Below are 26,334 nucleotides of genomic sequence, written 5' to 3'. Positions count from 1 at the left end.
GACTGAAGGGTCCCAGGTTCCATTCCGGTGGAGGGCTTGTGCCTTGGTTGTGGGCACATCCCCAGTGGGGGGTGTGCAGGAGGCAGCTGATCGATGTTTCTCTCTCATTGATGTTTCTAACTCTCTATCCCTCTCCCTTCCTCTCTGTAAAAAGTCAATAAAATATATTTAAAAAAAAAGAAAAGAAAAGTAGATCCTCACCATCACTTTCCTATTACCCAGTTTTCTTTTCTTCAAAGCGCTTAGCAGTGCCTGAAATAATTCTCATTATTTAATGATATTTTGCAACCACTATTTACTGTGCACATACTATATGCCAGGCACTGTTTGTAATTGCCATCGGCCGGGGCACCCCATAAAGACAAGGGCTCCGCCTGCTTCCGCTCACCCAGGCCTCCCAGAGGCCGGCACACAGTAGGCGGTTTGCACAGGCGGTGCCCCGCCCCGCCCGCCCCTCCCCCGCTCCAGGAAGTGCCCGGGCTCCAGCCGCCCGGCCGGCCGCGATGCACATTGGGAAAGCAGCAGCACCAGATCCAAGATGGCGGCCAGCAGGAGGCTGATGAAGGTAAAAGCCATTCTCCGGCGCCGGCCGGGCGAGGGGCGGCGTCGCGGGCCCGGGGCCCCGGCAGTGGGCCGGGACCCCTCGGGGCACCGCCGCCTGGCCTCCCAGTCTGCGTGGCCTCGCCGCCCCCCCGGGCCGTGCGCGGGCTGAAGGAGCTAACGGGGGCCGCTTAGGCCTCAGCCTGGGCTCGAGCGCCAGGCCGCGCTCCGAGCCGCCGTCGGCCCCTCAGACCGGCCCGGGGTGTCCGCTCTGCCCAGAGCCCAACCGGGTGCCCCGCCTCCCAGACCGGGAGTGGCGTTGATGTGGGGGCTCGGCCGGGAGGCCCCAAACCGGGCGCCGGCGGGTAAGGCCCGAGCGCTGGAGCCCGGCCGGGAGCCCGCGCCGCGGAGCCGCCCCGCCCTTGGGCTCGGCGGGCCGGGCTCGGACCCCCTCTTCTCGGGGCCGCAGCTCGGGAAGGCTGGGAGGCTTAGGCTGGGGTCGGAAGGAGGATGCCGGGGGACGAAAGTTGGGTCGGTTTTGGGTGGGTCGTTTGAAACCGCGCCGGGTTCCAGTAAACTGTCGCCCGGTGACTGCAGAGTCACAACGGCGGTTGGTTCCAACTCCGGGAAGGCGTGGGGTCGGCCCCGGTCGCGGCGCGGTTCTCCTTCCCCGTCTCCTTGCCTACCCACCACTTAGTCATCCCGGTCTCCTTTCCCCTGATGAAGCCAAGTGCCATTTTTTTTGGGGGGCGGGGGGGGTGGTGGCGGTGGGGGTTGGCTTCAGTCGTTAGAATCAAAACCAGCCAAAGTTTATAAAAATAACTTGGTATCTTGAATGCAGCGGGGTGCTTTCTTGCTCAGTGGCTTCTTGGGTGAGAAACACTGATGCTCAACCGGCTTCATTCTTTCGCGAGGGTGTCTGCCGGCGTCCTCCAGAGCCGACCTCGCCAGCGCTTGGGAGTCGGCTGCCGGTCGTGTTGTGGAGCTGCACTGGGTCGGAAAAAAAAGAAAAAAAAAGAAAAAGTCCCAGAAGCTGGCTTCCTGAGGGTCTATAAAGAGCTGGGGTTCCTCCTGGACAGAGCAGTGCTTGGTAGAACTGGACATTGAACTTGGAGGCGCAGCCTCTGGGCCCTCCCTCCCTGAGAACGTGTCCTCTCTTTTGTTCCCTAAGGGCTGGAGACGATATTTAACTTCATAAAACTCGATTGGAAGTGGCCACAAAAGAATAGCCCTCATCTCCTCTCTGTCCGTGGTACCACCTTTGCACCCAGTCATCCCGATGAGAGGGCTCTTATTCACTTCCTTCCCTCCTCATCTCCCCAAATACGCTCAGCCATGAAAGCCTTGTGAGTTTTACTGTAGAAAGATTTGAGTGCGTGCCTTCCTTCCTAATCGTAATGAAATTGCTTGAATTCATACCCTTATCTCTCCGGTGCCTCCCGGAGTGCTCTCCCCTGATTCTCCTTCGGGGACACCAGAGTTCTTTTTCTAAAGCAAGTATTGAATCCTTTCACGCCTATTGGAAACCTCTGTGGTCTCACTCACTGTCTTCAGCAGTCAATCCTAACTTCTTTCTTGGCATGCAAGGCCCTTCTTAGGTTGACGGAAAGTTACCTGTTTCGTCTCCCCTCTTACCCCTTGGCTTCCCACTAACCTTTCACCTTCACAGTAGCTACCATTTATTTGTTTGTTTGTTTAAATATGTGTTCACTGATTTCAGAGAGGAGAGAGAGATATAGAAACATCTATGATGAGAAAATCATTGATCGGCTGCCTCCTGCACGATGAGCCGGAAACCAGGGCAATCAAACCGTGATCTGGTCCATAGGTCCATGTTCAACCACTGAGCCACGCTGGCGGGCAGCTACCTTAAAAAAAAAAAAAAAAAAGCTTTTACTCTGTGCAGCTCTGTACTTCACATTCATGATCATGTTTAATCCCTAGTTAAATAAACACTGTTATTCCCATTCTGTAGGTGAGAAAATGGAATGCAGCGAGATTCATTGGCTTGCCCAAGTTTTTTTATTAGGGAGAGAGAGTGAGCTGTGATCTCAGTTCTGACTGCAGAGCCTCCTGCTCTTACTCGCTTGTTATGTGGTCTCCCTTTGCACACCTGTTTGCTCTACCTGAGAAAGGCTACCTTGCTTCGCCTCTCCTCCCTTCCAGGTTAGTTCCAGGTTCGACTCCAGTGAAGTGTGTGTGGTCCTCCTTCTGATCAAGTTGTTTCCTTCTCCGTGTGACTACAGCATTTCCTTTCTTTCTTTTTTAATTTGAAAAATTTTTATGAGTTTATTTGAGCCAAAAGTGACAGTTGCCAGGAAGCAAAATCTCAAATGCTACTGCAGCACTTTCTTTCTGTTTCTTTTTGAGCACTTGTCACAATCTGATTTGTGTTAGACTTTCTTTCCTACTGGGTCTGACTTCCTCAAGGGCAGGGATCTTGACCTAATTCATCATGGTATCCCTTAATCTAGCCCAGTTGACCCAATTTGGGGTTCTCAGAGGGGAGTTACTATGGTTTTTGAAAATTTTTTGTGTTTAAACAAATCGGAGCTTAGGAAAAATATGTAACACTAGAGGCCCGGTACACGAAATTCGTGCACGGGGGTGTGTGTTTCCCTCAGCCCAGCCTGCACCCTGTCCAATCTGGGATCCTTCTCACAATCCAGGACTGCTGGCTCCCAACCGCTCGCTTGCCAGCCTGCCTGATTGCCCCTAATCGCTTCTGTCTGCCAGCCAGATCACCCCCTAACCACTCCCCTGCCAACCTGATCGACGCCTAACTGCTCCCCTGCCGGCCTGGTCACCCCTAACTGTCCTCCCCTGCTGGCCTGGTCACCCCCAGTTGCCCTCCCCTGCTGGACCAGTCACCCCTAACTGCCCTCCCTTGCCAGCCTGGTCACTCCTAACTGCCCTCCCCTGCAGGTCTGATCGCCCCCAACTGCCCTCCCTTTCAGGCCTGGTCCCTCCCAACTGCCCTCCCCTGCTGGCCTGATCGCCCATAACTGTCCTCCCCTGCTGACCATCTTGTGGCGGCCATCTTTGACCACATGGGGGCAGCCATCTTGTGTGTTGGAATGATGGTCAATTTGCATATTACCTTTTTATTATATAGGATTGGCTGAGTACCTATTAACCTTTTGCACTTGGATGTCGAGTGTGACTCAACACGGTTAGCATTAGAATAAAGGAATCGAGAAAAAAGCAAGCGAGTGCAAAGGGTTAAGTGCCATTTTGTAGGTAAGAAAATAGAATACCGGGAGATTTGTTGGCTTTCTTTTTAGTAACACTTTATGTAGTTCTTTCTTTCTAGTAACACGTAAAGTTAGTGCATTGTCATCTTTATTCTAGAAATGAGAAAATTCTGAGGCTTAGATATAGGTTGAGTGTTGCTCAAGGTGGAGTAGCAAACCTGAGTGGGGAGAGATGAGATGCTAAATTTCCTTGGCTCCAAATCCCAAATTCCATGCTCCTTGTCATACTTTCTTTTTTTATTTTTATTTTAATTTTTTTTAATTTTTATTTCTTTATTGATTAAGGTATCACATATTTGTCCTTGTCATACTTTCTTACTCCAAGGATGCTTGGAGGGGTATGCAGTTTCTTGAGTTATGGATGGAAATTCTTTATTTTTCTTTCTTTTTAAAATATATTTTATTGATTTTAGAGAGGAAGGGAGAGGGAGAGAAAGATAGAAACATCAACGATGAGAGAGAATCATTGATTGACTGCATCCTGCACACTCCCCACTGGGGACCGAGCCCACAACCCAGGCATGTGCACTTGGCCGGAATCGAACCTGGGACCCTTCAGTCCGCAGGCCGACACTCTTATCAATTGAGCCAAACCAGCTAGGGCTGGATGGAAATTCTTTCAGTTCAGTGGGGGAATGATGGTTTCATGGTGTTGATCATTGGCTCTGAGAGGCAGTGTTTAAGCTTCTTTAGTTTAAAAAAGAAGATGGATAGATGCAGTTTGGTCAATATATGGGTGGAAATAAAAGGGATTTTCAGTGGTAAAAGGTAAACATGTTGAATAATCAAGTGGATTACATCTTTAAAAACTTTAGATTACCTCAAAAACTATTTTCCAGGACACAGATTTAGAGATTTCTTTGTAACAATTATTGTCTGCAGATAGTGTAAAACAAATTATTAAAGGTAGCGTGATTTGCTTGTATGGGGCTGAGAAATTATTTTAGGCAAAGTGAGTATAATAAAGAATTAATTTAAAAAAAACATTTGCTAAAAGCATCATTTTTCAACAAGAGGCACACTAGTGTGCTGCAAGAATTTTTAAAGCATGCAATACCTGATTATTTAGTCAGGGACACTGACCTCTTTTTCCCTTAGATTGTCAAATAAAAAAATGACAGTTATACCTATTTTTTTGTCAGATCGGCAAAAAATGTACTTTCTGCTGTGCTGTAGAATTTTAGTAATTAGTTTTATATGTGCCATGCAATGAAAAGGGTTGAAATGAAAAAGAGTTAGCCTTTTTTTTTTTTTTTTTTAGCCTTTTTCAGAACCCATTTTAGGAATTACGATTGTTAATAAGACATTAAATACATTTTAATGTGCAGGCAGTGAGTTCAGCATTGATGGCAACAACCAGATAGTAACTATTGCTGCAATCAGGAGGGAAATAGCTACAAAAGTGAAACCGAAGGTGTGGCTAAGGAAATTGATTGCAGTTTGCTCATTTATTTTCAGCCCTCAATTGCACACATCTCCCCTATGGGCCCTCTAGCTGAGTATTTTCCCAGAAGGACTTTCTCAGTGGGGAAATTTGTGAATTTAAGAGAGGAGTGACATTTTATTGTGTAATGGTTGAGATGAGTATTTGAGATTTGTGGCAGTGTTTTGTTTTTTAATGTTTTTATTTATTTTAGCGAGAGGTGAAGAATAGAAACATCAATGAGAAACATCGACTGTCTCCTACATGCCTCCTACTGGGGATTGAGCCCACAATCTGGGCATGTACCCTGATTGTGAATCGAACCAGTGACCTCTTGGTTCATGAATTGACTCTCAACTCTCAACCAGCTGGGCTGTAGCAGTGTTTTTTGTGTTTTTTTTTTTTTTTTCGTTTTTTTAAATAATATAATTTATTGATTTCAGAGAGGAAAGGAGAGGGAGAGATAGATAGAAACATCAATGATGAGAGATAATCATTGATTGGTTTCTTCTTACATACCCCCTACTGGGGATCCAGCCCACCACCCGGAAATGTGCCCTGGCCTGGAATCGAACTGTGACCTCCTGGTTCATAGGTCGATACTCAACCACTGAGCACACAGGCCAGGCTGTAGCAGTCTTGTAATGCTGTTTAAATGATGTTTACTCAGGACTCCATATTGATACACTTTCAATCCATAATCATTTGTGAATGAGTAAGAGGAGTCACTAAGTAACAGTTAATTCCTTAGAATTAATTGTACTCACTAATGAACTAGTTTGCTTTTTAAAAAAATATGTATTTTTTATTGATTCAGAGAGGAAGGAAGAGGGAGATAGGAATATCAATGATGAGAGAGAATCATTGCTCAGCTGCCTCCTGTACATCCCCGCTGGGGATTGAGCCCACAACCTGGGCATGTGCCCTTAATTGGAATCAAACCCGTGACCTTTCAGTCCACAGGCCAACCCTCAATCCACTGAGCCAAACTGGCTAGGGTAAATTTTTTTTTTTAAAGTTTTTATCTTTATTTTATTTTTTAAATTGATTTCAGAGAAGAAGGGAGAGTGAGAGAGAAACATCAAAGATGAGAGAGAACCATTGATCGGCTGCCTCCTGCATGCCCCCCACTGGAGATGTGCCCTTTGACTAGAATCGAACCTGGGGCCCCTCAGTCCACAAGCTTGTGCTCTATCCACTGAGCCAAACTTGTCAGGGTGAACTAGTTTGCTTTTGAGTACAGGTATTTATATTCTACTAGTGGCCCGGTGCACGAAATTCGTGCGCTAGCGGGGGTGTCCCTCAGCCTGGCCTGCACCCTCTCCAATCTGGGACCCCTCTCGCAATCCGGGACCGCTGGCTCCTAACTGCTCACCTGTCTGCCTGCCTCATTGCCCCTAACCACTCTGCCTGCTTACCTGCTCGCCCCCAACCTGCCCCCCCTGCCAGCCTGCTTGCCTCCAACTGCCCTCCCCTCCTGGCCTGATTGCCCCTAACTGCCTCTGCCTTGGCCCCGCCACCATGACTTCATCTGGAAGGATGTCCGGAAGGTCTCCCAGTCTAATTAGCATATTACCCTTTTATTAGTATAGATCAGGCGTCCTCAAACTACGGCCCGCGGGCCACATGTGGGTGTTTTTGCCATTTTGTTTTTTTACTTCAAAATAAGGTATGTGCAGTGTGCATAGGAATTTGTTCATAGTTTTTTTAACCTTTTGCACTCGGATGTCGAGTGTGACTCGACACAGTTAGCATTAGAATAAAGGAATCGAGAAAAAAGCAAGCGAGTGCAAAGGGTTAAAACTATAGTCCGGCCCTCCAACGGTCTGAGGGACAGTGAACTGGCTCCCTGTTTAAAAAGTTTGAGGACCCCTGGTATAGATAGATGAGGTTGGGTAACTAACACAATAGAGCAGTGAGTATGTCTGATACTGGTGTTTTATATGTCAGGAGGTAAAGGGAGTTTTATAAATGATGCTTTGCCAGTGTAAGTGTCCTGAATCCACTAGGTTTTGGGGAATTGAGAAAAGCATTGTATTTTTTTATCCTGAATTCATGCTTCCCAGAAAGTTGGGACAATTTCAGCCTTCTTTAACCATATACTTTGTAAATGTGTCTCTATTAAAATACTCGATGCCCGATACACAAAGATTCGTGCAGAATGGGCCTTCCTTACCCTGGCTGCCGGCACAGCCTTTGCTCTGGCCTGGAGCCACCTTTCTGCCTTCCCACGCTGCCCAGAGGCCCGGAGCGGCTGGGGCAGTGCGAAACACCTGTGTCGTCACCATGGCGACAACGCAAGCATCCCGCCTCCGGCCACTGGGAACCTGTGTATGCAAATCAACCTGTCATCTTTGTTGGGTTAATTTGCATACACACTCCTGATTGGCTGGTGGGTGTCACGAAGGTACGGTCAATTTGCATCTTTCTCTTTTATTAATGTAGATAATTGGCCCGGCCAGCGTGGCTCGGTTGTCGACCTATGAATCAGGGTCATGGTTCTATTCCAGGTCAGGACACATGCCCGGGTTGCAGGCTCAATCCCCAGTGTGGGGGTGCAGGAGGCAACCAATCAATGATTCTCTCTCATCATTGATGTTTTTATCTCTTTCTCTCTCTCCCTTTCTCTCTGAAATCAATAAAAATATATATATATATAATTGGGACATTTTAATGGGAAAGAGTATACTAAGTTATTGCAACATTTGGGACCTTAAGGTTTTTACTAGAACAAAAACATTTGTCTCAGTGCTTGGACCTTTTCTGATCTTGTTACAACTCTAAAGTTGACTTCGAGTTTTATTTTACCAGCGCACTAGAAAATATTCTCATTCCATTTGAGAAGTATCACTGAATGCTTAAATATTTCTGTTTTCTTTGCTGCAGTAGTCAAGCTTATAGAACCATGAAGACATCCCTTCTGAGCACAGACTCTTTATCCAACCATCTTGAGAGTTTTCCTTTGAATGGCACATAGACCTGTAAGCGGTTAAATCTAAGCTCATCCTGTGCCCTGCTTCTGACTTGCTTTACTTAGGTATTGATCCACTTGTCTACTCAGTTGCCAGGGAAATACCTGGGGGAGCCTGGCTCGCCTTTTCTCCCACATCTAGCTATTTGCCAGATTCTGCTGAACTATATATGCCTTTATCCCTGTTTACTGTCTGTCTTTTCTCCATCCCCACTGCCACTCCCTTAGTTCAAGCTATCCATCCCCATTTGTGGTGGGAAACCTGCATCAGATTCCTAGTGGTTTCTTTTTACTCCTCACCAGTCATTCTGTCCTCAGTCCCACATGATCTCTAATCAGCAGTGCATCCAAGAGAAGTGCACATGTCCAGGCCCTACTCAGAGATTAGAACCAAATTGTGAAAGACTCTGTATTTAAAAATCCACATTCCTTACCGTATTTCTTCAAGGTCTGGTCTTTCCAGTCTTTTCTTTTCCCACTGGTCCGTGGAATCCCGCTTTGCACCCTGGGTCTCTTGAGGGTGTCCCTGTCTCTTCTCTGCACCAGGGTAACTTCTTGTCTTTCAAGACTCAGCTTCAAGGGACACGTCCTCCTTGAGCTCAGTAAGGGAGAAGGGCATGTACCTAGAACAAAGAAATCCTGGTCTGTCCACTATATGCTGGATGCATGTGCCCACTGAACAATGGCCTGCAGGGGAGGGAAAGACCCTCTGACATGGAGAAGGAGATGGGACTCAGTCTGGCTTTTCAGAATGAGTAGGGTTTTGGTAATTGAAGAGGAAAGGAGCCTGGTAGTCAGTGAGGTTGAAAATAGCTTTCATTCCTGAGAATGGATGTGGGCCATGGTGATGAGAGATGCCCTGAGGAACCCCAGTCACAATCTACCTATCCCCCAATATGGCCGCATGCTTCTGACCTTGTGCTGTCCCTCCTTGGGTTTTAGTTAGGCCAGCCTCTGAGGTGCTGGCCTGGTTTTACTCTAGGCTGGCATGTCCAGCACACTTGGCCCTCCAGGACTAGGGGCCGTCCCTCCCTCTGCCTTGGCAGGGCTGAGCTCTTCAGCCAGCCCCTGGGAGAGCTGCCCCTACAAGAAGGGCATCATGAAGGGACATGTTGATGGGGTAAGGACAGGTGGCAGAGAGGCCATCGCTTTTCAGTTGAGGGGTCCGGTGTATCCCCTCTGCAGTATCCATGAGAAGCGGCAGGCCTCTCACTTGTGAGGGCTTTTGCCTTGTGTGTCTCTGGCCAGGCTCCTCATGTCTGTTCTCGAGGGCATAGATAATCTTAATCCTCTTCCCAATTAAAAAAAGGGGGGGGGGGAAGGTCTTTTATTAGGGGCAAAGCTATTGAGGGAGAATACAGCTTAGCGGTTAAGAGCTCAGATTCTGGAGTTTGAGTCCTGAGTCTGCAGTGTCTTAGCTGAGTGAACCTGGGCAAGTTACTTAACCTCTCTGCACATTAGTTACTTCATTTGTGTGTGAAGGTTAGAGTTAATATGCATCTAGTGCTTACAAGAATGCTTGACACATATTTAGTGCGAGTTACATGTAGATATTGGGCAGTGAGAAGAGCAGCCTGGCAAGAGAGGAGGTTTGGAGGGATGATAGGAGTGGTGCTGAGGCCAGGTAGGGGCAGGCTTGCCTGCATGACCTCACCACCGAGGCAGAGTCCATTCTCTCTCTCTCTCTCTTTTTTTTAATTTATTGATTTTTCACAGAGAGGAAGGGAGAGGGACAGAGAGCTAGAAACATCCATGAGAGAGAAACATCGACCAGCCGCCTCCTGCACACGCCCCACCAGGGATGTGCCCGCAACCAATGTATATGCCCTTGACCGGAATCGAACCTGGGACCTTTCAGTCCGCAGACCGACGCTCTATCCACTGAGCCAAACCGGTTTCGGCAGAGCCCATTCTCTTAACCCGCAGTGCTCTCCTACCTCTTGAAGTAACCTGTTCTTAGGTGAAAAGTTCACCGAGACAGCTGTATGAATGTCTTTGTTTTTAAAACATTTACTTTTCCAACAAAATCAAAAGGCTCTGGAATTCAAAATTTGTCTTCCCAGTGTCTCAGAAACTCTTCCTGTGTATTTGTTCTTCCTGTTCTGAATGTACATACAGGGTAGTGATAGTTGCTGTGTCCAACGGTGAGCCCAGGTGCTATGGAAGGCAGCAAAAGGTGCTGAGCTGGGGCGGGTGGGGGGGGGGGCGGGTTTGAAGGCAACTCTTGAATGAGTAGTTGCAGTTCCAGAAATAATAGTTTTGTCTTTTCTTTAGCCTTGAAGCAGAAAAGGTAAAAGGTTGTTTCTGATGGCTGTTCCATTTCTCCTCCTGCCGCTCCACAGTCTTTCTAGAATTCCAGAGCTTCTAGAGGCCCCTGACAGACAGGAGGCTGAGGCTTACAGGGTGCCATCCACAGGCCAGCCGTGAGCCAGGTGCACTCACTGACTGCCCTGCTCTTCCTGCTCTCAGGGTCTTACTCCTGCCTTTCACATGACTGCTTTGGTTTGTAAGGAGTGACAGGGTGGAGAGTCGGATTCATTTTGGGTAAGGTGGTGGTTTGGGTTTTGTTCTATTTTTAACAGTTCCAGGTCTGAGTTGATTATAGTTTTCTGTGCTTCATTATCTTGTTAGCTTTTAAAAACATATATGTTTTTATTGATTTTAGTGAGAGAGGAAGGGAAGGGAGAGAGAATCATCGATGAGAGAGAAACATCAATCAGCTGCCTCCTACACGGCCTCCTACTGGGATTGAGCCCACAACCTGGGCATGTGCCCTGACCAGTGACCTCTTGATTCATGGGTCTGCGCTCAACTGCTGAGCCATACGGGCTGGACGGTCTTGTCAGATTTTGCTTGTACTTCTTACTAGCATAGTTCAGCAGAGAGGTGAAATACTGTTTTGACAAGTCCTAGCCCAGGAGGTACATTTGCCACCAAAGTAGTCACTAATGTCAAAGCCAATGCTCATGGCGCTGCTCTCTGTCTTTCTAAGAGGGGATGCTACCTGACTCTCATGGGGCGATGGAGAGGTTGTATATAACTCAGAAGTTGAACAGCCTCTGAGCCCTTTCTGAGATGGTTTGTAAATGTCTGCTTCATACTTGTGTACCTGTTGTTAAGAAAAATCAGCACAACTAAACTTCCAGAAGGATCCATCACATGTTTACACAAGCGGTCGCCATTCTCACTTGTCCTGTTTGAGGCTCTAGTGTGGACAGACTTGAAGAGGTTGTGTCCCACCCTCGGAGGAGCTCTCAGTCCGGTGAGGGGTGCTGGACTCGAGTGTATGATGTAGGTCAAGAATGCCAGGCACACCCATGTTCAGATGGAGACAAATACATTCCAGGAGTGAGCTGCTGGCTGGAAGCTGACTGTATGGAACTGGCATGAGAGCTCGCTCAGCTGGGGCTTGAGCCACACTTGTCCACAGGTGTGTAGGTAGTGCATTCCTTAAAACCTGTGCTGAGTGTTCTTTTCAGTCATGTCTTCTTAGAATGACTTTTTTTTTGTTAATCATCACCCGAGGATATTTTTTCCATTGATTTTTAGGGAGAGTAGAAGAGAGAGAGAGGGAAAGACAGAGAGAAACATTGATGTGAGCGAAACACATCAATTGGTTGCCCAACCAGGACCTGGGCCGGGGAGAAGCCTGCAACCAAGGGACGTGCCTTTGTCTGAAATTGAACCTGGGACCCTTTGGTCTGCAGGCTGACGCTCTAGCTACTGAGCCAAACCGGATAGGGCTAGAATGACTTCTTGACAAGTGGCCCACCTCCCTGGAGTAGTGTGCTGTGGTCCGGTAACAGGGACCTGAGGTCAGATCTTGATTTCTGCCTTGGACTCGTTTGTGTCTTCATCTTGAGCCTCAGGGTTCTGATTTCTCCACAAGGGAGTTATGAGAATAGCTAAGTGTATTAGTTGTGATAATAAGTAAGTGTAAGATAGCTAACATACTGCTGCCCCATGGAAGGGGTAATGTGTTGGTATGGGCCCCACTCCCTTTGCTGAGTATTAATTGAAATGGAATTGTGTTTGGGGCTCTGAAGCCTTATGTTTAGATTTACAGTATTTAATTACATTGAAGTAATGATTTATTGTCATTGCCACTGGTTGCTTGGTGCAATCTTGGAAAGTGCATTTCTGTCAAAATTAGTTACTTTTCTACTGTCACACAAAAACAAGGAGTAGGTCTTTCATATTACTGAATCTCCTACCAGTTGTGTAACTGGTATTTTGAGAGTGATCCTGTACTTCGATTTAAGGCAGATTTGTGTTATTTCCTCTCAGACACCCGGCTCCATCTGCCAGGTTTCCTTTTGCCTGGCCAGGAGGAGCCTAGAAACGTTCCTTGCACAACATAAACATTTAATGATTGGCTGTGAAGGGCTAGTGTAAATACTGTGTAAGTTCATGCTTTTTGTCATTGTAAATCTTGGAAAGTGCTATTCCAAGGCAAGCTAAGCCCTCCCAGGACCCTGCTCCAAAAATAGGAGCCTCTACGCTGCCTATTGCCACTGTAAGTGTTCACCACCCTAATTGCTTCGTGTAGCTGATAGGGTTATGAAGGGAATGATTTCTGGCTCTGGCTCTGGTCTGGCCCTGCCCTGTACAAGATCTGTAACTTGGGCCTTGGCTTTATCATCTGTAAAATGAAGCCAATATGTCTAATTTGCCTATCTCGGATGTTGTGACCTTTCAGCCATATCCTATGAGCTGTAAACATTGCAGGGCGTCATTACAACCAACCACTTCTTCTCACCCTTTCTCAGTGTCTTGCTCCTGCTTTTCATGTGGCTGCATCTGGTGCATGCTTCTTGCACCAAAGGCATGCACCTTCCCTAGCATCTCTCCATTCTTGTTCTTTGTTAAGATTTTGAAGGTGATGACACCCTAAGCTGATGCCCTCAAGAGGCAATTGTGGTGATGTGCTGTTAGCAAGCCCCTGCCTTACTTTTTGTTTGTTTATTAAAATTGAGATATAATCAATCAGGGCATTTCTGAAAGCTTTGTGCTAACACCATAAACATTTATTTTTAATTTAAGACCCTATGAGTTCTGGTCATAGGCTGCTTTTTTTTTGGTTGTTTCGTTAATCCTCACCTGAGGATATTTTCTTTTCCCATTGATTTAAAAAAATAATGTATATTTTTGTTGATTTCATAGATGAAGAGAGAGGGAAAGAGAGATAGAAACATCAATGATGAGAGAGAATCATTGATTGGCTTCCTCCTTTTTGCCCTCCTACTGGGGATCGAGCCTGCAACCCTGGCATGTACCCTGAACTGGGACCCTTCAGTCCGCAGGCCAATGCTCTATCCATTGAGCCAAACCAGCTAGGGTTCCCATTGATTTTTTTTTTTAAAATCTTTAGTTTTGAAAGTATTACATTTGTCCTCGTTTCCCCATATTGACCTCTTCTAGCTCCTCCCCTCCCCCCAGCCTTGACCCTATTGTCTGTGTCCTAAGTCTTTTCTCATTGATTTTTTAGAAAGGGTGGAAGGGAGGGGAAGAGACAGAGAAAGAAACACCCATGTGAAAGAGACACATCGATTGGTTGCCTTCCCCCACGGGCCCCTACCAGGACCAGGGATCCAGCCTGCAACTGAGATATGTGCCCTTGACTAGACTCGAACCCAAGACCTTCCAGTCCGCAGTCCAATGCTCTATCCACTGAGCCAAACCAGCGAGGGGAAAAAAAATTTTTTTTTTAAAGAAATACGGTGATATAATTTTGGAAGGGAGTAAAACTACTATTAATTGAGTACTTACAGAGGTGTTGTGTTAAGCACCATATAACATTTTTTGTAATTCTCATTAGGGCCCTGTGAAGTAGGTTTCTTACTACTTTTTTTTTTTTTCAGATAAGATGGTAGACTTTTTGGAGCTTCAGGTTGGTGTGGAGGGTGGAGCTGGTAGGGTTGAGCCCAGGCCTGCCTGACCCAGAAGCTTCTGCTCTTTCTAGTCCACTGATTATTTGGCAGCTGTTGAAGCAACCATCTGCCAAATCAAATAGTATTTCTATGTATAATCTGTAAAATAAATGTTGAAGAGCATGGTTGGAAATTGGGATATCTGATCCTATTACCTATAGGAAACTTCAGAATAGAGAACAATAAAATAAGCACTGTAAGCTGCAATCAGCATTCACTTCTTAAAGTTGTCTTTATTGATTTTTGGAGAGAAAGAAACAATGTGAGGAGACATTGATTGGCTGCCTCCTGCACACCTCCTACCTGGGATTGAGCCCACAACTAAGGCCTGTGCCCTGACCAGTAATCAAACCAGCAACCTTTTGGTACACGGGACAACACCCAACCAACTGAGCCACACACTGGTGGCCAGGACAGCATTCACTTTTTTAAAAAAAGAAAAAGTTCAGAACTTACATAGTTTCCATGTACCTGGCCCAGTGATAGATGTTAGTCCTTTTATGTATGTATGTATGAATGTATGTATTTAAATATATTTTTATTGATTTCAGAGAGGAAGGGAGAGGGGGAGAGAGATAGAAACATCAATGATGAGAGAGAATCATTGATTGGCTACTTCCTGCACGCCCCCTACTAGGGATCAAGCCTGCAACCCCGGCATGTGCCCTTGGCCGGAATCAAACCTGGGACCTTTCAGTCCATAGGCCAATGCTCTATCCACTGACCCAAACTGGCCAGGGCAATGTTAGCTCTTTTAGAAGCTTATTTCTAACTGTGGAAATGGCACTAAATCAGGGCCTCAGTGTCTTTCTTGCTAGAAGACTCCAGTTGGATGAGTGCAGTGGTTCTTAAGCAGGGGTGCATATCATTGTCACCTGAGGATCCCCAGGCACAAGTGCTCAGCTGAACTCAGGAGGTTCTGATTCTGCAGGTCTATAGTGGGGCCTGTGCATGAGTCCATCTTTCTTTTCCCTCCTTCTCTACCCCCTCTGCTCCTGACCCACCCCCACCTCTCCTTGGGTGTTGAATAACTTCCCCAGGGGCTTGGGCACGTACCCTGGAGAAATCCCCAAAGTTAATACTCACTGTAGCCAAACTCTAAAACTTCCCTAAAACTTCCCCCTGTGATTTCTTCTATGTCTTTGAGTACATTTACCGCACACAAATGCCTGTTCTCTTCTCTCTAGAAGTTCGGCTTCCCCCATCATACAAGGCCCATCTCAGAGCTTCTCTTCCCTGAAGCTGTTACCCTCTGCTGTTGTCTGCTGGGCCTCCCATGCTCTTACCTGCAGGCTTCTAGAGAGCAGCGCTTCTTTCTCTCCGTCCAGCCTCAGCATCCAGGAAGATGTCATTCAGCTTTACTTCCTGTAGTTCTTTGGGGGCACAGAGCACCTTTTCCTACTTTGCAAATAAAAGTTACAGGATGATAAGGAATATGCTTTTGAAAACTACAAGCACCCCCTACTTTGACACTTGCTGGTCCAGAGTAGTGATATGACATCTGAAGCAGCCCTGACTTGCACAGCTGATTTTTCCTCTGGCTTTCTTAAAGAGGACCGTGGCCACAAGCTAGTTGAGAATTACTGGCTCCTGAGGGATTCTCAGTCAGGTCATGTTGAGGATCACTCTGGGAGATTTTGGACAGTTTTCCAGATCCCATCATAGACCTCCAAAGAAGAAAAAAAGAGATTTTATTAAATACTTTGCCCAAACTTCGATGCTCACATTTGAGTTGTGTGACTGAGTGCTTACTGTGTACTGCTGTATCCTGTCTCTCACTGTTTGAGCTGAGCCTTTCGTGCAGGACTTGGAGCAGTGCGCTCCTGCTGGGTCCAAGGCCACCTCCTATTGGTGCTGCAGAGCTGTTAGGCAGTGGCTCCTCTCTGCTGCATGCCACACTTCGACCTGGAGTGAGCATCAAGCTCTCTGAGCTGCAGTTTGGGGGGAATGAGCTTTTCCCCCTTTGAAGAGCTGATAAGCACACCCAGGCTCTTTCACGTCCTGCAATACACTGAGATCCATGTCTGGACTCCGAAATGGACCTCATTGTGAGAAGCATTGCTCTTTCTCCCTCATTACTTACCCTGGCTGGGCAGCCCCCACCAGGAGAAGGAACGTGTGAGTTTCCTGGTTCTGCTTTCCTTTGAGCTCTTGGTTTGTCAGCCCAGAGCAGCTGACAGGGGACTGCTTCTAGCTCTGAGCAGAACTGAAACAAATCTTTGTGGGGCATATTTTGTAAAGTTTCTGTCATTCTTGGCTATAGCTTTCCTGACTTTGTTGTTCTAGAGTGGGGCCTCTCACACTTTTTCTTTGTTGGGTCCTTTCATCCATCATTTGGAATTTGAACTCTGAGTTTGCATTGGTTTTATTATATTCCTTCCCCAATTCTTCATTCTCGGGCTCATTCTCAGTTACGGGGTACAGGTTTTTTTTTTTGTTTTGTTTGTTTTTTAAATATATTTTATTGATCTTTTACAGAGAGGAAGGGAGAGGGATAGAGAGTTAGAAACATCGATGAGAGAGAAACATCGATCAGCTGCCTCCTGCACGCCCCCTACTGGGGATGTGCCTGCAACCAAGGTACATGCCCTTGACCGGGGAATCGAACCAGGGACCCTCCAGTCCGCAGACCGACGCTCTATACACTGAGCCACACCGCTTTCGGCTATGGGGTACAGTTTTGCTTGAGGGTTTGTCAGTACTCTTGAGTCATCTTGCCTTTTCGAGTTTCATACCTTCAGATGAATCTGTCTTTTCTCTGAATGACTTGAATCCGTCTTCTCTAAGTTGTTCTCCTGAGTGGAGGTGTGATTGGCATTTTGGGTTGAATAGTTCTTGTCTGCACGACCATCTTGTGCAATGCAGGACTATTAGCCTCCTGGCCCCGGGTAGTGCCAATGGTTCTCAGCAACTGGGCTCTTCAGGACATTGGGAAATCAGGGCGGGGTGGTATCACAATGTCTGGCATCTAATGGGCAGGGCTGGGATGCTCAAGTGCTGAGTCCTGCTGGATGCTGGCACCACCCTGTTGAGAAACACTGTCCTAGGGGGCTGCCCAGTGTCCCCTCGAGATTAGGGGCCAGCTTGCTTGTTTGTTTGTCTTGGGTTTCTTTCACTTCTGTCTTACAATTAGTACTTCCTTGTTGGTTAGAATTATGCAAAGGATGTTGCCTCTTCCGTCTTTGGTGAGGTTAACTTGAGAGCTAGGTAAGTTGAATGTTTTTCTGGTAGTTGCCCTTTGGATTCCCTGAGCCTCCCAGACCTGTCGCCATGAGTGCTGCCTTGTCTTTGGCCTGGAGGTGGTGTGTGACCTCCCCCCACAGGATGACTTTGGTCTTTGTTCTTGTATCTCTTGCTATCAAAGCACCAGTGGGTGCTTTTCCTCACCCCTGTGCACAGTGCTCACTTGTTCCTCCCTTTCTCTTGAACAAGATGCAGTTTTTCTTTTGTTGTTTTTTTCTTTTTTTAAATAAGATTCAGTTTTTCACTGCTATATTACAGTTGACCCTCATCTTGACATATTTTTGTAATTCTTTTGAAATTTTCATTCTTGTATTTATCATCCATACCTCATGTTGTTAGTATATGGATTTCTGAAGCCATAAAATATTTTAAAATGTATTTTGTCCCACGGATATTGAATATATTCTCCTGTTGTTTCTTCTTTTTTGATTGTCTGATTTCGAAGTTCTATCTGGAATTTTTTCCTGTCTGCATTTTTGATAGCTGGGTATGACGTGGCCCTTAAGGACATGATATCTTTTGTCTCTAGCCAGGCATCTTAACTCTAATATCTTGAGCCAACTACCAGAAAATCAAAATACATAGAGATCCCTTCCCATTCCTGAGCCCCAGCTTCCCATCTATTCACTAACCTGGTCATTAGGGAGTGTTTGGCAAAGCATGACCATAAGCTTCTGAGGTTTCCTGATGCCTGCCCTCACACCCGCCCTCATGGAGCTTACGTTCTGTTTGGAGAGGAGTGGGCCAAGGTGGTCGTATGGGTGTGCAGCCTTTTCCCCTTCTTTAATCTGCCCAGACTGCATGATTCCCAGGTGAGCATTTCTGATGAGTCCCAGGCATTAGTAGGAGGACCAGTTAGCAGGCTGAGTGGTCTGTCAGGTTCCATGCTTTCCCTCCTGCAGGCTCAGGAAAAGGGCCAGGCCACCCCTTCCCCTGCTGCAGGGGTCATAGCCATTGCTGCTAGCACCTTCCCTCACTGAAGCTGCACATTGCTTAGAAATGGAATTCAATCTCTCAATGGTAGTGGCTCTCGTCCCACTGTAGCTTGTTTAAAATCCCTGTTTCAAATTTCACCCCCCTACACTTGCTGGACCAGAATTTTCCAGGTTGGGGCCCAGACCTAGACAGTTGTAGTCGGTAGCTAAGGTTGACAAGCAGCAGGACCCTGTGGGAAGAAATTTGGGCTGTCGTGTGCCCTGAAGTGTCATTGTGGCCCACCTGTCTCTTGCATGTTCGTTCGACATGCTGTCTTTCTCATTCCATTTCATGCCAGGCATCGCACATCCTCCAACCTAGATCCTGTAGCACTGGCTCAGTTGCCCTTCTTTGGGAATTGTGTCCCTAGGGTGCCTTGTAAACTGCCAGCTGTGTGGTTGGAATAGGGGGTGTAGATATCTTTTGGATTTGATGTGGGGACTGATTCAGAGCCTCCATGCCATTGTGAGCCAGAGCACCAAAACAAGGAGGGTCCTTTCAGGTCTGGGGGGGTTCACGGGTTGGACCACCAAGGAGGGAAGCCAGACCAGTGCGTAGGCTGTCCTTCCAGTGCAGCAGAGGAGGCGCGGCTCAGCTGGGCGGTGCTCCGGGGTTGCAGAAGGGAAGGCACTCAAAAGATGTAGAGGAGGCTGTTGTGCCATGGATGAGTGGCCAGATTGGGGAATTGGGGGGCAGCATATTACTCCAGGTATCTGAGAATGGAGGACGTTGGGCTATAACATTTATTGGATGTTCACTTGAGTTATTGGGAAAACAGCGGGAAATGTCTGGTTGGTGCACAGTTGATAGACCATTCTAGACCAAACACATCTTAGGCAGGGCCTTGAAGTAGTCAGGGTGGTCATTCTTTCTGGATGAGATGGTGTTGGCTGTGTTGACTGTATAATAATAATCCCTTATATTTGCAAGGGGTTCTGTTGCTTACAACGTGGTTTCCCCTTCATTGTCTACAGCTCTGGGTCTTGCTATCCCTGTTTTGCAGCTGAGGAAACCGAGGCTCAGTGAAGGTTTTCTGTCCCCCTCCCATCCCAGACTGGATAGTTGTTCTCTTCGCTGTGTGCCCATGCTGAGGTGGAGTCCTGAAATCGCACTTACAGCGTTGGGTAGAAAACTTTGTGGGTATGTGTGTTCTCCTGGTCCCACTTTATTCATCTTTGTATCCTCGCCGTCTGACACACAGTCAGTGCTAAAATGTCGGTTAGAAGTCAGGTCTGTAGTACCTTTCTTGTGCCCCTGTTGTGTGGTGACAGCCCAGAGAGGAGGCAGTGCTTTCCTAGGAGCACAGTCACGTACCCCGTTGAGTACTGTGGGTTCACCAAGGTGGGACTTGTCTTGGTCTGGGGCATGGGTTGAGGGGACCACCATGGCTCTGGGCCTCTTAACCAGACCAGGCATGATCTATTCCACAGTGACATTTCATCATTGGTGGTGTTGGCACTCGGTTTTTAATTTGAGGGAGTCAGGAGGGATCTTAACATGTGGTGCTTTCCTCTGTTTGACATCCATTTATGCTTTGTCAATCAACAGGAGCTTGAAGAAATCCGCAAATGTGGAATGAAAAACTTCCGTAACATCCAGGTTGATGAAGCTAATTTATTGACTTGGCAAGGGCTTATTGTTCCTGTGAGTATTGAACACTTCACTTCTTATCAGATTATTCTCAAGGTGATGTGTGTGCTGTTGGACTTGTCTCTCTAACTCCTAAGGAGACTTTTAGTATAGGCAACCAACAGATGCACAGCGGTGGGTAATAAGGTAGGGACTATAGCCTTGGGTTCCTGAATAGAATCCCAACTTTGCGCTGGTTTTGTAACATTCTGGGTGTCCCGAGCTTTCCAGGTCTGTTGTTAACCAACCGGGGAAAGAAGTGGAGTGTGTGTGTCTGTGCTCCTGTCTTCCCTGGCTTCTCTGGGCCTGACCTCATTTGGCTAGACAGCCACCTTCTCGGACCTCTTTTGGGAGATGGCGGGTGTTCCCATCTAGATCTTCTCTTTGCTTTCCTGCCTGGGCTCTAACCCTCATCTGTGTCTCTAACCCTCCGTACACTTGTGTTCCAGGCTTTATTCCTGGTACCCTCCAGTGTGTGCCTCCCATTTGTCTCAAATCCCTTCGCTTCATGGCCCACCCGTTCCCCTCACCCAGTATCTTTTAAAACAGCTAGAAGTGAGGGCCCCTGGATTGGCGTGAGGAGAGTTTCAAGGATGCAGTTGGCAACTGATTCCCCCAGTGTCTGCCCCCTTGATTCCAGCTCCCTGTTTCACTGACTTCTGCCTTCAGACAGGCTCCGACCTCCTCCTAAGAGCAGCTTTCCTGTGACCTTACTGCTTCTTGATAGAGTCTGCTCTTTCTCCATCCTTTCATCTCCTTACCCCTCAAGAGACTTGTTCTGTGCTAACTCCAGTTTGTGATCCCAGTTTCTTCCACCCTCCTGAAGCTGCTTCACACCAAGCACACAGGCTCCCTTCGGTCCTCACACCTCTGGCTCTGCAGCCCTGGAGCTGTGTACCCCACTTGCCTCCCGAATGTGCTGTTTGCTTCTGTCCTGTTGCTTCCTCTTAACTCTTAGACATGAATCTAATTTAGTCTCTCGCCTTTCTCTCATTCTGTTTTGTTTCTGGGGATCCCTGTTTCTTCCAGCATCATTGGTTACTAGGTTATTAATATAAGTGAAGAAGCCCATCTCTGCCTCCATTCCTGCCTTCTCCCCAGACCCTCACCATCTGTCCATGAAGCACCCTAACTTGACATTGTCTGCCTCCTAGTCTCCCTGTTCACAACTGAGACCTTTCAGTGTGCTCCCTTTCCTTCCTGTTCTTCTGCATCCACCGACCTATTTTCTTCTCCACTGTCACCATTTAAGCCTCAGGCCCTTTCCTTGTGCCTGGATCTACCCTACATTGTTGTATAAAATCTTTCTTTATGGGCAGATTGGCTACTTTATTAACATGGAACATAAAGCATGCTTACTATAGATGCTTTCTTCTTGATGCTGGTGTAGATCATGACTTCTTTTAAAAGTCCCTGGAACCTGAATGGCAAATATTGAATTTGTAATTTATTTTCGTAATCATTTGGATAAATAAGGAAATATATACATTGTAGTCTTCTAGTACACATTCAGAAATTTTAAATCTGGGAGATTCTACTCTGGTTGGAAGGATGGAGTCTTTTAAATTTCTCCAGGGTTGGAGGTGATGGGGCTCAGGGTACAGGGTATGGATAGTGGAGAAGCTCCTGACTGGGGTGGGTCAGCTGGTAACCCCAGCCCTTCCCTGCCATGGGGACCTGGTATGTGCTGAGTGGAAGGATAGCCAGGACCATCTGACCTCCTACTAATTTAAGAAGTAAACAGGTAGTCTGGATCATTTGAAAACTGATAAGAATGAATGGGACGCCATTGATCAGTCAAGCTTAGACAGTCTATCCTGTGAGCTCCGTGGCCTGAAAGACTGAAGGATAGCGCCAAGAGTAGATGGTTGTCAGGCCGACTCTGACCCCAGTGTACACCAAAGCCTTCCTCTGGTGTCATGTTAGCGAGCCTGTGGAATGGGCTATAGTCTCATTAAGCATAAGGTAGTGGCTGGCTGGTAGAATCCCAGTGTGCTTGAGCCAAGGCTCTGGGGAGTGTCCAGGCCAAGCTTCACTTTCCATTTAGGGAAGCTGTGCCCAGAAATGATAGATGATGGCCAGGGCTGTCCTCACCCCTGCTCATGCTGCCTCTTTCCATTCCTCTCTCACTTCTTCTGTAATCATTGCCCAGGGTCCCCACTAGTACTTCATACATGGGCCTCAGATCTTCCTACGTGGTAGGGGCTGGGTCAGTATGGGGAGTCTTCTACTAAACTCACCTGGGGTCTATCCAGCTGGGATGAAAGCAGGGCCAGGTGATAAAGGCATCGTACCTTAGAAGTGTCCCGGGCATGTGCCCTTGACCGGATTCAAACCCGGGACGCTTCAGTCTGCAGGCTGATGCTCTGTCCACTGAGCCAAACAAACTAGGGCCCTCCCAGCTTTTTTATGTGCATTCTTTAATGGGCCATTAGATAACTTCATACTTTTAAAGTAACTATATCATATCCCATAATATTTATATGATCATTTATTTAATCATTCTTTTCATATTGGCCATTTAGATTACTAATGTTTTTCCATTTTATTATTTTTTTAAATATATTTTTATTGATTACAGAGAGTAAGGGAAAGGGAGAGAGAGATAGAAACATCAGAAATGATGAGAGAGAATCGTTGATCGGCTGCCTCCTGCACACCCCCCACTGGGGATTGAGCCCGCAACCTGGGCATCTGCCCTTGACCGGAATTGAATCCAGGACCCTTCAGTCCACAGGCTGACGTTAAATCCACTGAGCCAAACCGGCTAGGGCATGTTTTTCTATTTTAAAACTAATGTGTCCAAGAACATCTTTATGTGGAAAACTCGGTGTATCTTTTTTCTTTTAGATTCTGATCTTAAGAATTATATGATAGTCTATATTCTATATTTTATTAGGGTTAGGTTTATATATAAGGAAGGGACCATCTTTAGGGCTGTACAGTCCCTGATTTGAGATTACCACTGAGCCACACCAGTCTGGATAAGATTACAATTTTTTCAACTTTACATTGGTGCAAAAGCAACATGCATGCAGTAGAAATGTAGGCAAAGGTGGGATGTTCTGTAGGTTAAACGCATTTTTAATTTACAATATTTTCAACTTGTGATGGTTTATTAACCTTTTGCACTCGGATGTCGACTGTGACTCGACACGGTTAGCATTAGAATAAAGGAGGTTAGCATTAGAATAAAGGAATCGAGAAAAAAGCAAGCGAGTGCAAAGGGTTAAAAGGTAACACATGCCCTGGCCACTTTGGCTCAGTGGATAGAGCGTCGGCTTGCGGACTGAAAGGTCCTGGGTTCGGTTCTGGTCAAGGGCACATGCCCGGGTTGCAGGTTCGATCCCCAGTAGGGGGTGTGCAGGAGGCAGCTGATCAATGATTCTCTCTCATCATTGGTGTTTCTATCTCTCTCTCCCTCTCCATTCCTTTCTGAAATATAAATATAAATACACACACACACACACACACACACACACACACAGACACAGACACACACTAGAGGCCCGGTGCACGAAATTCGTGCACGGGGGATGTGTCCCTCAGCCCAGCCTGCACCCTCTCCAATCTGGGACCCCTCAAGGGATGTCCGACTGCCCGTTTACAATCCAGGACTGCTGGCTTCCAACTGCTCGCCTGCCTGCCTTCCTGATTGCCCTTAACTGCTTCTGCCTGCCAGCCTGATCACCCCCTAACCACTCCCATGCCAGCCTGATTGATGTCTAACTGCTCCCCTGCCAGCCTGTTTGCCCGCAACTTCCCTCCTCTGCCGGCCTGGTCACCCCTAACTGCCCTCCCCTGCAGGGTTGATCGCCCCCAACTGCCCTCCCTTGCAGGCCTGGTGCCTCGCAACTGCCCTCCCCTGCTTGCCTGATCGTCCACAACTGCCCTCCCTTGAAGGCCTGGTGCCTCGCAACTGTCCTCCCCTGCTGGCCATCTTGTAGTGGCCATCTTGTGTCCACATGGGGGCAGGATCTTTGACCACATGGGGGCAGCCATCTTGTGTGTTGGAGTGATGGTCAATCTGCATATTACTCTTTTATTAGATAGGATATAAAAGGTAACACATTATATATATATATATAGCCCAGTTGGTGTGGCTCAATGGTTGAGCATTGACTCGTGAACCAGGAGGTCCTGGTTCGATTCCCTGTCAGGGCACATGCCTGGGTTGCGGGCTCAATCCCCAGCAGGGGGTGTGCAGGAGGCAGCCGATCTATGGTTCTCTCTCATCATTGATGTTTCTATTTATCCATCCTTCTCCCTCCCTCTCTGAAATCAATAAAAAAAATTTTTTTTTAAAAAAAGGAGGTAACCCACTATAAGTTGAGGAGCATCTGTATATATTATCAACTTATTTTCCAGAAAGACTGCCAATTTATATTCCTATGGGCACTGTCTGCACAAGTTCCTATATGTATCCTTGGCTGTCATGGAAGTTGCTAGGCATTTTTTTTTTTAATATGTTTTTATTGCCCTAGCCCAGTGGTCGGCAGACTCATTAGTCAACAGAGCCAAATATCAACAGTACAACGATTGAAATTTCTTTTGAGAGCCAAATTTTTTAAACTTCTTCTAACGCCACTTCTTCAAAATAGACTCTCCCAGGCCATGGTATTTTGTGGAAGAGCCACATTCAAGGGGCCAAAGAGCCGCATGTGGCTCGCAAGTCGCAGTTTGCCGACCACGGACCTAGCCAGTTTGGCTCAGTGGATAGAGTGTCGTCCTGATGGGTCCTGGGTTCGATCCCGGTCAAGGGCACATGCCCAGATTGCAGGCTTGATCCCCAGTGAGGGGCGTGCAGGAGGTGGCCGATCAAGGATTCTCTCTCATTATTGATGTTTCTCTCTCCCTTCCTCTCTGAAATCAGTAAAAATATATCTAAAAAAAAATATATATATATATATATGTATATATATATATTTATTTATTTATTTCAGAGAGAAGAAGGAGGGAGGAAAGGAAGAAGAAAAAGGAGAGAGAGAGAGAGAGAGAGAGAGAGAGAGAGAGAGAGAGAGAGAGAGAGAAACATTGATGAGAGAGAAGCCTGCAACCTTAGGCATATGCCTTGACCAGTGACCACCTGGTTCATGGATCAACACTACACTGGCTGGGCAAAATTGCTGGGTATTTTTAAAGGGGGTTCTGAGTGTCACTGATTTCACCTTCTAGGCTGTGGGGTCCAGTTGACCTAGGTGAGAATCCATCCCTGCCCCTGGCTGGCTTGGTGACCTTGGTTGGACAAGTTATTCAGTTTGTCCTAATATCCTTACCTCTAGTTGTTTTAGAAGTTCAATAAGTGCATGTGTGTGAAGTGCCTAGCCTCACTCTTATTATTAAAACCTGTCCTGTTTTCTGGAAAACTGTCAATATGAAACAGACATACAGAAAGAAATTGTTGCCATTTTGATGCAAAAGTTCTCCATTTGATTTGTGTCTTAGTCCCATTCAGGCTGCTATATTACAAAATACTAGACTGGTTACCAAACAACAGACATGTATTTCTCACATTTCTGGAGCCCGGAAGTCTGAGTCAGGGCACGGTCATATGAGGGCTCTCTTTTGGTCACAGACTTCTAGCCTAGCTCTCTGTGGCACTAATCCCATTCATGAGGCTCTGTCTTAATGACTTAATCACTACCCAAAGGCCCCACCTCCTAATGCCATCACCTCGGGCATTAGGTTTCAACATCTAATTTTGTGGGAGGTTGCAGGCACACAGACATTCAGACCATAGTAATTTCCATTTTTTAAATTTTGCTATTACAATTAAAGTTTCTTTTCACTTATTTATTGACTTTATATTTCTGCAGTCTGTTATCTATTTGGTTTTTAGAATGTTTTTGTTCAGTTGTAGGAATTCTGGATTAATCCCTTGTGTCTGGGACAAATATTTTTCAGCTTACTGTATATTTTTAAAAAATTTTGTTTATTCAGCCCTAACTAGTTTGGCTCAGTGGATAGAGCATGGGACTGCAGACTGAAGGGTCCCGGGTTTGATTCCTGGTCAAGGGCATGTACCTTGGTTGTGGGCACATCCCCAGTAGGGGGTGTGCATGAGGCAGCTGATCGATCTCATCGATGTTTCCAACTCTCTATCTCTCTCCCTTTCTCTCTGTAAAAAATCAATAAAATATATATTAAAAAAAAATTTTTTTGTTGATTCAAAAATTTCTAATTGAAAGGTTCATCTTAAAATTTTTGTTTGTTAATCCTCACATGAGGATATTTTTCATTGCTTTTTAGAGAGGGTGGAAGGGAAGGGGGCAGAGAGAGAAACACACTGATGTGAGAAAGACGCATCAATTGGTTGCCTCCCGAATGCACCCCAATGGGTGCTGGGAATCGAACCTGCAACCCAGGTAT

The 26,334-nt window shown here is 46.6% G+C and overlaps 1 protein-coding gene across 4 annotated transcripts in view; it reads left to right on the top strand.

The window, feature by feature from the left end:
• The first annotated feature begins 518 nt into the window (after window positions 1-518).
• Window positions 519-26,334, top strand: part of UBE2L3 (ubiquitin conjugating enzyme E2 L3) — a 37,406-nt gene continuing 11,590 nt past the window's right edge. The window contains exons 1-2 of one of the 4 annotated variants that reach the window (XM_079762574.1): window positions 519-565; window positions 19,885-19,980. In XM_079762574.1, coding sequence (XP_079618700.1) covers window positions 539-565; window positions 19,885-19,980 — 123 coding nt within the window. In that variant the 5' untranslated portion in view covers window positions 519-538. The other 3 variants (XM_079762576.1, XM_079762575.1, XM_079762577.1) reach the window with 3 other exon arrangements.

Source organism: Cnephaeus nilssonii, assembly GCF_951640355.1.
Source record: "Cnephaeus nilssonii genome assembly, chromosome: 22".
NCBI lineage: Eukaryota > Metazoa > Chordata > Mammalia > Chiroptera > Vespertilionidae > Cnephaeus > Cnephaeus nilssonii.
This window is presented reverse-complemented; position numbering and strand designations above follow the sequence as displayed.